A 15,705-nucleotide genomic window follows, 5' to 3' on the forward strand; every position below is an offset into this window, starting at 1 on the left:
TGTATCCTTATGAGTATTGTAAAAAATGTTTTTAAAAAAAAAGGGGCGACGATTTTTTTTGTCGTATCACCCATCCAAAGTCAAATTACATCTAATTGTCAATCCAGAACAAATCTTCCCTGACATCTCACTCTGTCTCGCTCGCTCTCTCCCTCTCTCTCTCTCTCTCCCTCTCTCTCTCTGCAGGGCTCACGGTCCTGACGCTGTGTTAATGGCAGATGGTCAGGTGCAGCAGCAGCAGGCCGAGCTCACACAGTCTCAGATGCTGCACATTGCTCAGCAGATCGCAGCAGGGATGGTGTATCTGGCCTCGCAGCACTTTGTGCACAGAGACTTGGCCACACGTAACTGCCTTGTTGGTGAGAACCTGCTGGTGAAGATCGGAGACTTCGGCATGTCCCGCGACGTGTACAGCACGGATTATTACCGGGTGAGTGATTTTCAGTACACTGTGCATTTTAGTGCAAGGCCTTTAGGACACTGACTAACGAAAGCAACAAGCCTTTAAAACAACCAAGATCACTGTGTGGACATTATACATCACCCGACGTTACACCCAAAATATAAAAACAAGAAATTGGCCTTTGCACAACAATCAACACCACTATGAGCAATGTAAAGGTAGGACTGTACAATGTAAAATTGGTCACTAGTTGATAGTTGGTTAATTGGTAAGACCGTAAGCGAGTGTGTCATTTAGCGGCAGCTAATAGCTGATGAATAGTGCCGTATCCCTGCCAAAAAAAAACAATAGAAACCATTCTAATGGTTTTAATGGTTATAATGGGAATTGTATTGGTTTTAATGGAAACTATAATGGTCATTGTGGGTCTCTATTGGTAATGTGTTCTATTGGTGGCATGTTTATGCCTAGTGAAAACCGATACAAACATTTAAATCCTACTAGAACATGGCCCAAAACACACTGCATTTGTTCATGGTTTTAATGATATTTGTTGTGGAACACATTAGAATTTCTGTAATGGTTTCTGTTGTTTTGTTTCAGCAGGGATCTCAGCCTTCTGTAAGTCCTGGACTGACTCCCCCCCTCACAAAATATTTATACCCTTTCAAAACCAAAATGCCACTTGCTAATCAAGATGGTGGTTAATTAGCAAGTAGGTGAGTTAGCTTGTCTGTATCTATTTATACACACCAATAAACAAAAATGGTGATTATTACAACGGAGAATAAACACCACAAGCACGATTCTATAGTAAAAATGGATAAAAATGACAGATATTAACGAAATTTAAGCATTCAGTAATCGTTAGTCACCTCTGGAGGTTTCTTCTTCTCCTCGTGTCATTTCCTATCTCCGAATTTTTGTGTTTGTCCACCAAATTCATCTTTCATCAAGACTTCATTATCCCTAAATGCATTGCAGACAATGTCTAATTAACACCTACTGCTTGTGGTTTTGGGCTATTGTATTCAGCCAAAAATGCTGATGTTCCTAATTATGAACGAGAGCTAATCAGGACCTGTTAGCATTGCAAATTAGATCATGCTAATCCAAACAATTTGGACTGCGTACGCTAACCGTTTCATTGCTTTTTTTTGTAAACACACAAGCTAGCTACATCAGTTTTTTGATAATATTTTCTTGACTTCAACTACAACAGTGAAATACTTGCTAACCGTGCTAATGGAAATAGAGTATGCTAATCAATTCCCCGCTTGTTTTAATTATTCATTAGCTACATCATTTAATAGCATGTGCCAGTTCTTTGCTCATATGTCTCAGGAAGTTGTATCTAAAATAGTGTAATTAGTTACATCCCCCTATATTTTCGCTAGACTGTAAGGAGAGTTAACAAGGTTTGCATCATGCTAGACAAAGTATGCCAATGTTTCCCTGCTTGTATGAATTAGTCATTAACCACACTAGCTACATCACTTCTTTGCTCATATTTTCTTGGTTTTTGGTTGTGATATTTCAACTACAACTGTGAAATAATTCAGAATTCTATCGCTGCAAATCTGGAATGAGAGCTAATCAGTACTAGTTACTGTAGCACCATGCATAGAGTATACTAGCCAATCCCCTAATTGCTTTAATTACTAGTTAGCCACATACTTTAATAGCTAGTCATATTTCTCAAGATATTGATACTAACATTGTGTATTAAAATGCTGTTGTTTGCTCAGCTGGAATGAGAGTTGTCATGGATAATGTCACGCTAGACAGACAATGGCAGCCTTGTTCCTGCTTGTGTTAATGACTTATTAGCCTTATTAGTATATATTTGGTTAAAGATGCATTTAAATCTCTGTGAAAAAAAGTTTTGTATATCAGAGGAAAGGTTACGACAAAAGAAGGTCTCTGCAGCTACAGAGGTTTAGGCTTTACACAAAGAGTAAGCACTGGAATATAAGGAGAAGATGCGCTGAATATAAGTATAAGTCAGTATTTCCTCCGTCTACCTCCGATAATTTTCTTTAATGTCTACAAAGACAAAGATTTCTTTTTGAAATTACGCCAAATCAACGGCATCCATTCAGTACCATTTAATTTGTAATTATGAAAAATGTAAACGATACGTCACCATACCAGCAATATCTCGGAAAAGTGTATTGCATAATCATTTATCATGATATCGATATTATATCGATATATCGCCCAGCTCTACCCGATTGTACCTAGTCTCCTCTGCAATGTCCATTGTGTGTGTGTGTGTGTGTGTGTGTGTGTGTGTGTGTGTGTGTGTGTGTGTGTGGCTCCATATTCACTGCCAGTAAGTCTTTCTCAGATTAAAAAGGACGGAGGGGTGACATGGAGTTGGGTGGGGGTATATGAACAGGAAAGGGGTGGTTTCCATGGCGATGGGGAAGGAAAGGGACATGAGTGCCAGACACTAAAACTGAAAAAGTCATTAAAGAACTCTGATTAGTATTCACCTCCCCAAGCACAGGGGACAGAGACAAAGAGAGGGACATATGTATGTACGGACGTAGAGGCACTGGAAAGGGAAGCGAGAGAGTGAAGGGGGAGGTGAGGAGATGGAGAAAGAGACAGGAGGAATGAGGGACGATCAAAGAAGCGCAAACCCGTCGTGAGCAATTATGCACTTTATACACTCGTGTCTGTGTGCTCTGTTTTATGCCACGACGCAAATGGTTCAGCCGGACGCTTGATTTATTAATGAGTATGTTTTAAAGCAGCAGAAGACACTGAGTTCTCTGAGGCCTGATCATGTGATCATGCACCAACTCAGAACTTGGGCCCTTTTGTGATTGTAATGCTGGTTTTGTGTGTGTGTGTGTGTGTGTGTCTGCGTCTGCCTCAGGCGCATGATTGATTAGCCCTATAGAACATCAGTTTCCATAGAAACAGCTGCTCTGAAAAGCCAGCGGCTGAGAGACGACGTCTTGCTGTGTAAGCCGGTTGTGTAACACACAAATCTGGCCTTAGGTGGCATTTTGATGGAGCCTCATTAGATTCCCATTGCATAATTACTGTGACGGCGTTTATGAAGCTTTATAAAACACCACTCCTGACCATATGAAGCCCTATCAACCTCGGATCAAAGAGAATTACGATTATAATGCAGCAGATCCCGCATTCAGACTTTTTAAACCTTGCAAAGTGGATGGTATCAAACCAGCTATACCTTATAGGGCTAAATATCAGCGTTGGCTCAGCATTTAACATTCTCTGCAGTTGACGGGAAGGGTCGCTGGAGGTTTATTTCCTTCCCTTATGTTTGACCTACATTACAACATTTCCATCCATCCATCCATTGTCCATACCCCTTATCCTACACAGGGTCGTAGGAGAGCCTGGACGTATCCCAGGGAACTCGGGGCACAAGGCGGGGGACACCCTGCATGGGGTGCAGGGCACAATCACACACCCATTCACATAAGACATTACGGACAATTTAGAAATGCCTACAAAGCATGTCTTAGGACTGAGGGAGGAAATCGGAGTACCCAGAGGAAACCCCTGAAGCACTCACACACAGGGCAGAGGTGGGATTCGAACCCCGAACCCCAGAAGTGCGAGGCAAACTGATACTGTATAGAAAGCAAGAGGCCGGGTCACAGGTATATATTAATGCTCACTCTAATACGTTATACACCTAGTAACAGCTAATTCACAGGGACAATGATAAACAGATTTTAAAATGTATTGTTATTTAACAAAGAAAGACATACAACTGTTGATTTTCATTCAAGATTTCTGAAAGGAGAGATAATATTTATGGAAGTTTTCCAACACAGGAAGCGGATTCAAGACGGAGGACTTCCTGTCAGCTAAAGCCACTTTGGAATTCTCCTCAGACTACTTCAGCACACCCTGAAGTGTTTTATTCCTCTTATATCAGAGCAAATTGGCAATAATTATAAGCCTATATATGAATGAATGATATTATTATTTGATATATATATATATATATATATATATATATATATATATATATATATATATATATATATATAAGATACATACACTGGCCACTTTATTAGGAACGCATGTATACCTGCTCATGCAATTATCAAATCATTAAAATCATCCAGATACAGGTCGAGTGTCGGTTCATGTTCACATCAAACAGCACGGAGGACTGATTCAAGACGGAGGACTTCCTGTCAGCTAGAGCCGCTTTGGAATTCTCCTCAGACTACTTCAGCACACCCTGAAGTGTTTTATTCCTCTTATATTAGAGCAAATTGGCAATAATTATAAGCCTATATATGAATTAATGATATTATTTGATTGATATATATATATATATATATATATATATATATATATATATATATATATATATATATATATATATATATATATAAGATACATACACTGGCCACTTTAATAGGAACGCATGTATACCTGCTCATGCAATTATCGAATCATTAAAATCATCCAGATAGGATGGTTTTTTACAGGTCGAGTGTCGGTTCATGTTCACATCAAACAGCACAATGGGGAAAAAGTGATCACATACCACAAAAGAGAGTTTGACCGTGGTATGGTTGTTGGTACCAGATAGCCACAAGTGGGGGGTTTTTCCCCCTTACATAACCGATTTGAAAAATTTGTTCTGTTTTGAATCATCAGAATTTGATGCAGAAAACATGACATGCTTTCAGAGATGACTTTTAAATAAGGTTGTTATTTTAAAGATTTAAACATGAAAAGGAGGACAACTATAATGTATTGTCCGTATAAAAGACGGCTATGTGCTCGCTGCCATGTTTGTGATTTCTCTTTCTCCCCGGCTTTCGCTCATTATCTCTCATTTGCACATCAGGTCCAGATTGTGTGCCACACCAAACTAGACGATTTTAGTAAAAATTGTAAACTAATATTAGGCCATTATCCTCTAGAGGGGGTCAGGAATTAACCTTTAACCTTCAGCTATGGCTTGGATTGTGTTCTGTCTCATGTGAGTTTGGATAAAATGGCAAAAATGTCACTGAACTGTAAAGAGTTCATCTTAATCAGTTAAAAGCTGCTGCAAAATTTGTTTATATAACACAAATTGAAGTTTACCTGATATTATTAAGCCATACTGTCCGTGGTATTGTGTGTGTGTGTGTGTGTGTGTGTGTGTGTGTGTGTGTGTGTGTGTGTGTGTGTGTGTGTGTTTTCTCATAGCAATGCTCTAGTAACTAGTAGACTGCTTTTTTGGAGTCTCTCCCACTCAGTAAAGCCTTCAGCCTCTGAGGGCTTTGGTGAGAAAGCTTAAAAGCTTTGGCCCTTAATATTTGATGAGTCCAGTATGTTAAAACAATTAATATGAGGCTAATCCACATACTGCCCTGCAAATACATAATTAATATTTTAAAGCCAACGCATTATGATAAAGCCAGTAAATGAAGAGATGGGCTTTGGGGTTGCATTGTAGGTCAGTTTGATTTCCCTGGAGTTTGCAACATGCTGAAAGTTACCATTACTTCAGCAGCAGCTTTAAAAAAAACAACACACAAACAGAATTGTATCTTCAGTGTCTGATTAGTTTGAGGAAGGATTGTATAAGAGGATATGGTTAAAAAAAAAAAAAAAAAGATTCATATGATTTCTTTCTAGCCCAGATTGTAGATTCAAGCAGCCTGTCAGTGACATGAACATTACAGACTTGACACACTGAAAAAAAAAAATGAATGTAGCTGCCCATCTGACTTTAAGTGTGTGTGTGTGTGTGTGTGTGTGTGTGTGTGTGTATGTGTGTGTGCGTGATAATTTGTACCGTATAGGTCTAATTATGCCATCATTGTCGAGCTATCAATATTAGATTTTAGCCATTGCAGCTTTTGACACTCACTGTTGCGTTTGCAGATGACTCCTGAAGTACAGATCTGTCTTTTCTACCTATGTATGTAGGATGACGATTTTGCTTTTAGTTCATTATTACTCTGCATTTTTGATAACTCTGACCTTTTTTAATTGCGATAATTACAGGTGGGCGGTCACACCATGCTGCCGATCCGCTGGATGCCCCCGGAAAGCATCATGTACAGAAAGTTCACCACCGAGAGTGACGTCTGGAGCCTGGGAGTGGTGCTCTGGGAAATATTCACCTACGGGAAACAGCCCTGGTACCAGCTGTCCAACAACGAGGTAAACACACTCACACACACATATTTTATACAGAAGCGCTGTTCTTGTCTGCGTTCCTGATTGGACGTAAAATACGTCGTCTGAGTTCCGTGTTAGAAGCTGCCAGAAGGCAGATACGGACGCAGATGCAGGAAAACAAAAGCTTTATTAAGCAAATCTTACAGGCAAATCCAAAACGTGAGACCAAAACAAGGTCAGTGAACAGGCTAAGGTCAGGCATAAACTGGGCTGGGCAGAGAGCAAAGACAAGGAAACCAGAAACAAGATCAAAACCAGTAGGGACAAAGACTAAATATAAGGCTTGGTAATGACTGGTACTAAACACATATAGAGTGTATACTTCGCAATGACTGAATGACTGTGAGTCCTTATAAGCTGTGGGTGAAATTGAGTCAAGGTGCGCGTGATCAGTATTAAAGGTGTGTTTTGGGAATTGGAGTCCTTGGCGGTCATGTTTGTAGTCCGTGTGGTGTTATGGGTACTGTAGTTGGATGCCGATTCCGGCGTACATGTGACAGAAGTGTTTAAAAACAAAAATAATTTCCGTTCTAATCTATTCTCTTCTATTTCGACCCAAAAGGTCATAAAGCCTAACACCTGTTTTTTGTGGCCTAGCTCATCTCTTTTGATGTTACAGCAATTCTAAACCTTTTTTTTAAATTCCCCCTCTCTCTCTTTCTGTCTCTCTCTCTCTCTCTCTATCTCTCTCTCTCCCTCTCTCTCTCTCTCTCTCTCTCTCTCTCTCTCTCTCTCTCTCTATATATATATATATATATATATATATATATATATATATATATATATATACACACACATATATATATATATAGCAGTAGTTGGCAAATTGCTGTGGTATAACAGTAATAAAACACTTCAAATATGTCTGTTTACTTAAAAAATGATCCGCTTCGCTACATCACATCCCCCTGTCGTTCAGTATTTTCCTATTACTCCTATATCCTATATCCTATATCCTAATATCCTATTTTCGTATTCTTGACTTAGTTTTCTGTTCCTGTGGTTGTCTTTTCCTTCTGAACCACCTGTATTGAATGACTTGGAAATACACCACAAAAGCATTTAGTGTGATGGAAAACTCAATACAAATGCAAGCTACAGCTGATGAAGAGACCTTTAGGACTTAACAGGAACCTTTCTGACCTTTGTCCATTTGTCCATTCACAGGTGATTGAGTGCATCACTCAGGGCCGTGTGTTGCAGCGGCCGCGCACCTGTCTGAAAGAGGTGTATGACCTGATGCTGGGCTGCTGGCAGCGAGAACCACATTCTCGCCTCAACATCAGAGAGATCCACAACCTGCTGCTCAACCTGGCCAAGGCCTCACCGGTCTACCTGGACATCCTGGGCTGAGAGAGAGCGTGTGTGTGCGTGTGTGCGTGTATCCCCAAACTGCACTCAACTGTCCTTTTTCCCTTCTTCTCCTCTCTCTCTGACCCCCTACCCCCAGCCCAACCCCCCCACCATTCCGTCCATCCTGCTCCTCCTATCCTAAATGTGTAGTGTGGCAGGCAGCAGGAGCCTCATTTATCAGTATTATTAAAGAAGGATGAAACATGACGCCAAAGACCTTCCACGCCATCGGACCACTCCTCTACTTGGCAAACACTTACTGTACAGCCAACTAGAAATGTTACTGTAAAGATCAACATCTCCAGAAATGCATCATTTCCAGGACTTCAGGAAGGGCCCTTGACGTTCTGCCTACTTAATGAAATGTGGAAATTTACCGTGACTGTGTCAGATGGGGAAGGATCTTCAACCTTCCTGAACATGTGCATATGTAATAAATGCAGTTATAATAAAATAAAGCAAGATGTTTGACAGTAGCATGAAGATATAGATAACGAAACGCAGTATGTTATTTGTTTGTTTGTTTGTTTGTTTGTTTGTTTGTTTGTTTTTTTTACATATTTTTACAGAAAAACATTCAGGATCGTAGTCTTTAGAGCACTGCAAGCCTTCAAGGTTGTCCTCGTAGTGCACTACAGTGGGGGCTTACAGTCATTTGAGACGAGGCCATGCCCATGCTTCAATACAGTTAGTGTGCATTTAGGACAAGAGCCCAATTACCCAGAGTGGCTGATTATGATGGGGTAGGCTAAATTACGACCCCCCCCCCCCCCCCCCCCCACCACCACCACCACTTGACTTATCACAGAGTTGAAGCAGTGATGTAGTACTCAAGCTGGGAGCACGCAGCTGTTATGGTGTAATATATATTTCATTACAGTACTAATGTCTGCTATTAGCACCTATTCCCCATAGACTCCTACAGAACAGAATGAAGATGGCATGAAAGGAAAGGAGGGGGGAGGAAAAAGGACAACATTTTTTGCCCCAAAACTCCAGACCGAATAACGAGTATATTTATTGTATCCTTACACAAGCCCCAGATTTGTATTTACCAATGCACTTTTTAATAACAACAATCACAAATTCGTCAGCCACATGAACCCCAATATATATATTTTTTGTGATATCATCCATCTCTGCTTAGCTATTAGGAAATTCATGGTATGTTAGGAAGTTAGGAATAACATTGAGCGAGGGCAAAGAGTGTATACATTTGCACACCTGTACACCTGCTGTAATATATATACATACACACTCACACACACACACACATACACACACACACACATATATATATATACTGTATAAACATACACACATGGATGTGTTGTAAGTCACCGAATCCTGAATTGTGTATACCTTTTGAATCTTTTTAAGTTGTAAAATGTATTTAATGTGAGGCACTTGTTTATTTTTGTAAGCTATTATTTTTGCTAATTTATTTTGCCTGGTTTCATTCACACAGAATGACTGTACACAAGTGCACAATTTTGACCAAACATGCTAAGTTGTCTAATGTTTATTTTAATATCTTTATGCTGGTCCATTATTTTCATGTCTCATGACATCAGAGTGAATGTAGAGCAGTGTGAGAAGCTACCGAAAACTGTTGAGGTCGCTAACAGTGGACGACAGCGAATCGGTTTGTGTTAGCATGTTCTCTGCTAATTATTTAGCTAGGCGATTTCATTCAGTTTAGCTATATTCGTATTTTTTGGTCTGTTTTTCCTGGCAGGCATGTTCTAATAGGGCTTATGACAGGCGACTAAATGACTGAGGAAGTTTATGTATTGTAAAAGAATAACGGTAATGCTGTGCTAAAGAATGAATGAAGCTAGTCTGTGCTAATCTCAACATTTCTAATGTATAGTGGAACAGAAAACTGTGAGTACATATCAACCGACCATGAGTTGTGACTGGACAGAACTTTCCAGCCTGTGTGCTATAATCTTTAAGTGTCTATAAGCTACAACACAACCTGGATGAACGAGAGTAAGCCCTTAATTGCTGTGAGGGGAAATGGCAGCCATGTTTGAGATCAACAAATGGCTGAGGATGTTTCAGGAAAAATGCATACTACGTGTGTGTGTGTGTGTGTGTGTGTGTGTGTGTGTGTGTGTGTGTGTGTGTGTGTGGCTTGTTTTAGACACAATCACACATATCCTGTTAAATAAAAAAGGAGCAAAAAAAAAAAAAAACCCGTCTCGTATTTTAGCAGGTCTGTTTATAGTATCAGCTGGTGCTGTCAGACTCCATTCCCGTTGGGCCACAGCTTACATTTTCCCTCTTCTAATTATCAGATGAGTGAATCCGATGTGTTAAATTTTAGGGTAAAAAGCTGAGGCTCTACAGGACTAAACTCTGACATGCACATGCTCGAGAGCAAAAACCTCATCAACATTGACATTACTGTTACAATACATATATCCGTATGATCAAATACGCTCAGTGACGTTGAGGCAGTCATGATACATTGTATTTAATAAAAGTGTCATGCCTTATCAAATTTGTGTGTGTGTGTGTGTGTGTGTGTTCAGTTACGGTAAATCATTTCAGTCAATACATGTCTGTACTGAAAGCCTAAATGACATGGCTGGAGTTTACTGACTGAAAATCACACAACAGCTTGACTGACAGCTTTGATCTTTATGTATTATTGACTGGTGACCGAAAGCAATGGATTGAAGCGACTAACCAACTGTTCAGTCGTTTAGATATACAACTAACATGACTGTCGGTGTGACTGAGTATCAGTTAAAATACATTGAAATGCGTTTGATATATAAAAAGGGGTGCAAAATGTAAAGAAAATGGATACAAATGTAAGTGTGGGTATTATGTTCAAATATTACTCAAATGTTTAAGTAGCCAGTCAAAATGATAACTGAGGGAATGTTAAAAATTGTCCCTGCTTAAATGTACTAAAATATTTCAAAGTAAAACGTATGGTGGTATAAGTGTACAACACATTAACAAACACCCAAAAGGAAACCATCCATCCATTTTCCATACCGCTTATCCTACACAGGGTCGCAGGGGAACCTGGAGCCTGTCCCTGGGAGCATGGGGCACAAGGTGGGGAAACCCTGGATGGGGTGCCAGTCCATCGCAGGGCACAATCGCACACTACGGACAATTTACCTACGACACATGTCTTTGGGCTGGGGGAGGAAACCGGAGGAAACCCCCAAGGCACGAGGAGAACATGTGAACTCTGTGCAGAGGTGGGATTCGAACGCCCAACCGCAGAGGTGTGGGACAAGCGTGCTAACCACTAAGCCCCCGTGACCCTCCCAAACAGGAAATCAGAAAAAGCAAAAATAAACAGATGCCACAACAACAAAATATACAACGCAACAACAGAACCGAAAACACAACAGAACAAATTCTGAAACCCAACCGAATGAACTGAAAACAGATGAGGTGATGGATGAACATCACACTCATCACTCATTGCTGATTGGCTACAGCATGCATTAGTCTGAGAGATTGCCGAAAACAGGCAGGATGTTTGCAGTAAGAAGAAATATGAGCCTAAAGTAATCTACTAATGCTTTTATTCATGCTTTAAAAATAAATAAATAAATAAATTATCAATGGCATTCATATGATGTTATTTTAGATCAATTTAAAAGGCACTAATATGAGCATACAATCTTGGGAAACCCACAGAACCTGGGTTATTCTGAAGGAAATAAATTCTGCACTGTGCTGTGCTGTACTGTACATATGTACTTACTAAAGTGTGCTGTACTTCACATTAAATTGTTATGACTAGGCTAACCAGATAACAGATTTTTAAAAATGTGATTCTTTTTCAAATCACGTTGTTGCGGTTTCTGATTTGCTGTTGCATTTTAGGCTTGTTAATGAGTTTACAGGCCAAAAAAAAAAAAAAAAAAAAAAAAAAAAAAGCATCTGATTTAAATTTAAATCAGAAGTCAAGATTTTTTTTTTTTAACCTGTTTGCAAAACTCACTACTATAAAAACACACTAATATGAAATTAGTAATAAGGAAAAGGTAATGAAATATCTTTGAATTTGTAAAAAATTAAAAAATTTTGTATTCGAGTAGCTTTAGCTCATGAAGAGTGAGTGGGATGTAATGGGTAAATTGCACCTGCGCAAAGATGATTGCTTGTGAGGCCCATATACACTGGTATGGATTTGATCGCATGTTGTATGTATAGTTAAAATACATAGAAATGTGACTGGAATTAACAGATGAGCAAAAGAAAAATATAGAAAAATAGTGTCCATCCATCCATCCATCCATCCATTTTCTATACCGCTTATCCTTACTGGGCCGCGGGGAACCTGGAGCCTATCCCAGGGAGCATGGGGCACAAGGCGGGGGACACCATGGACAGGGTGCCAATCCATCGCAGAGCACAATCACATTCACACACCCATTCATATGAAAAATATAGTCGGGATTGTAATATATACTAATTTATAAATTATTCATAGAAAAGTTATTTTTGTAAGACACCCCCCCCCCCCCAAAAAAAAACAACAAAAATTTCTACTAGTACAAGGTCTAAAACTAGCCTAAAACTAAATATATTACAAAAACATACTGAAATACATTTTACCGTTGGAAATGTCTAATTCTGATGTATTCTAGCCAATGCTAACACTGTGTATCCTTCAGAACTCACACTGATTCTGCAGTAAATCATGAACAAGTTGATCTCTTTGCTTTCCAGAGTATCACAGATGAAAACCTGCTGTTATATGGTGTGCTAATGTTTAACATAGCTGCAAACTCATAGCAGCTTTGTCTGCTGGCTAGCATCCAGATTGCTAGCTGACACAAAGTATTAAGAGGAATAAAGAACTTAACCGACCATTTTAAATATAAAGCATACTGACTTTTGTCTTCGTTTCCTTCCGGACCAGTCAGACGGTTGTTTGGAATGCTGCGCTGTTCACGACCTGTTCATAAAGAGACGCAGATCACTTCTAGGCACAGAACAATATGAAATGATTGTTGACAATATGATTTCCTGCATTTTGAAAAGACAGAACAGGACATTCAGAACACAAGAGCACTGTATGTGATACAGGTGACATTTGCTGTGCAAATTTACATTCATTTTTAAAAATTTATTTATTAAAGAACACGTCAAGTTTTATCTGTTAATGTTCTGGAACGTCTGCAAAACAAGCTGGTACAGCTCATCAATTATGTCATAGCAGCTATAACCAGTCATTCCCTCACCAACCTTTCTTTTTGCTCTCGCTAAGACGCCACAAAGCTTGTCACGTTACAGAGAAGACAGAAAGTCGTCTGTCCTGAAGACTTTCCTGTGGCCGTTACGAAGCACTTACACTGGAGACTCCTTCCAAAAAATACTTCGCCGTATCAACAAGTTTACACAGATTTAAAAATGGTTGCGGTCTTGTTACGATGCGAAACGATAACGTGTTCGAACGAGTGCATTAATATAACCCTGTGAATTGTATTACAGCTGGCACAATTGGCAGAACTGATGTTATAGAAACTGAATCGACACCTCCTGACCAATCAGAATCACGAATTCAACAGCGCTGCCTGCTGTACGAATCATAATAATTCATGCAGAGTTTATAACTGGAATAAATCATTTATTAGAAATGATCATCCGAGAACAGTGTAGGTCTGCTCGTTGCGTGCAAGATACAAGGACTTATAATTAGGCAACAAACTCATCCAGATGAAGAAGAAGAAGAAGAAAAAAAGAGTGAGTGTACTGATCAATCAGCAGATCAATGAGGTTGTTTTGACACTGTACATTAAGCCCTAAGTAATTGCCAGAGGACTAAATGCTTTAAAAAAAAAAAAAAAAAAAAAAAAAAAAAAAACCACAGCCAATATCCCTCAGTCCAATCCTGCTTGTTTTCCCTGAATGTAGAGCCGAATTCTCTGTGGGGCAGTAAGTGTTTATGTGTGTTTCTTTCTTTGTGTGTGTGTGTGTGTGTGTGTGTGTGTGTGTGTGTGTGTGTGTGTGTGTGTGTGTGTTCGAGATAAAGAAGAACAAATCCTACTTCTATCTTAGCTGCAAAATATAGTAATGAAATTGCACCATATACAACATATTAATGACAACCATCCATTAATAATAAATCCGAGGCGTTTTGGGTTGTGATTAGCATGTGTCAAAGAGAGGGAAGGTGAACAAGGTCAGTGTGTTTGCAAGCGGGGACGGAAGAGCTGAAAGGAACCAGAGGGGAAAACATAAAAAGCTTTGTTCCTTTACAAAAAAAAAAAAAAAAGTCTCTCATGAAAATTTAAAGAGGGGGGATCTGGGCTACTGCTCTTGACGCCAACACATCCCGGTTTTTAACTCAGCCAACTCAGCCAAGAGACTTTAGTGTGAAGCTGTGGGCAGCCAGGAGCTTGTGGTCAGTGGTAATGTTTAACAGCAGTAAATACAGATTAAATGGCGAACTCTAGGGCTTATGTGTAAAGGGAAAAAAAGCGCCTGGAGGGTATTTGCGATATAAGCGTGTAGCATCTGTTCATCACACTGACCACAAAAAGGTCTGCTAGTGATTAGCGGGCGATTTCAAAACATGGCCATCAGAGCAAGCCCTGGACATGAATGTGAACGTGGGAAATGTGTGTGAAAGTTCAGAGTTTGGGGCACACGGAGGCTTAGTGGTTAGCACGTTTGTCTCGCACCTAGGGTTTGCACGTTCTCTCCGTGCTTCGGGGGTTTCCTCTGGGTACCTTTGTTTCCTCCCACAGTCCAAGACACGTGTTGTAGGCTGAATGGCATTTCGAAATTGTCCGTAGTGTGTGAATGTGTGCGCGATTGTGCCCTGCGCGATTGGCTCCCCTGTGTAGGATGAACGGTATGGATGGATAGATGGATGTTCAAGGTTTCACATTTATGCACAAATTATTAATGGGGGAAATGGGAAGTAGTAACTGAGTTGTGTTGCGGTAGTGACTGGAAATTTCGTTTACATAAAACACACCTATAAAAGATATTTAAGTGCTCCTTGGGGAGCAGAATAGCATCTCATAAACACAACAAACCTTAAGAGGGACAGCAGAAGACTACATGGAGTTCCACTCGTATCAGCCAAGAAGAGGAATCTGAGGCTACTGTCGGCACATGCTCGCCGAAACCTGTGGAAAAACATTGCCTGGTCTTCATTTTTCTATCTTTAACTGCCTGGTTTTGGTAAGTTAGTGCAGTGGTTTTCAAAGTGGGGGCCGCGTCCCCCTTGGGGGCCACCAGGGGGCACCCGGGGGGGCCTCAACAATTTGGTGTGAAAAATAAATTCCCACTCTCAGACAACCACACACACACACACACACACACACACACAATCAATTCCTAATGTAATGTAATGTAAAGATGTAAGATGTAATTATTAATTAAAAAAGGGGGATATATTCAGAAGTGTGTATTTTTAATGTGTTTTAAAGACATCTTGCAAAAGGGGGGCCTCGGTCAAATGTTAATGCCATTTGGGGGGCCTTGCCCTGGAAAAGTTTGGGAACCCCTGAGTTAGTGTACAGGTATTCCTATTAAAGTGTCTGGCATGTGTATATGAGTGATTCCTAAGGGAAAAACATTTTTCTGGATTGAGAAAAGAACTACTAATGAGTTCATTGTGAGTTTTTTGATAGAGGCTAATATTTGTACTTTGGCATTCACATAAACATTTCTTAAGGGAACAGATGGAATTGGTGGTTATGCTTCCATAATATTTGTCAAGTAAACAGGTTTTTCGTTCTTTTCTTAGTACCATCAAACATAAA

At 39.8% G+C, this 15,705-nt stretch overlaps 1 protein-coding gene across 3 annotated transcripts in view; it reads left to right on the top strand.

The window, feature by feature from the left end:
* The window catches only part of ntrk2a (neurotrophic tyrosine kinase, receptor, type 2a), a 56,856-nt gene extending 47,383 nt beyond the window's left edge, over positions 1–9,473 (top strand). For all 3 annotated transcript variants that reach the window (XM_017468708.3, XM_047155443.2, XM_047155444.2), the window contains 3 exons: positions 187–430; positions 6,413–6,571; positions 7,757–9,473. In XM_017468708.3, the coding sequence (XP_017324197.1) occupies positions 187–430; positions 6,413–6,571; positions 7,757–7,942 (589 nt within the window). In that variant the 3' untranslated portion in view covers positions 7,943–9,473. The remainder of the gene's footprint in view (positions 1–186; positions 431–6,412; positions 6,572–7,756) is intronic.
* Positions 9,474–15,705: the final 6,232 nt, after the last annotated feature.

The sequence above is a fragment of the Ictalurus punctatus genome, chromosome 5 (assembly GCF_001660625.3).
Source record: "Ictalurus punctatus breed USDA103 chromosome 5, Coco_2.0, whole genome shotgun sequence".
Classification (NCBI taxonomy): domain Eukaryota; kingdom Metazoa; phylum Chordata; class Actinopteri; order Siluriformes; family Ictaluridae; genus Ictalurus; species Ictalurus punctatus.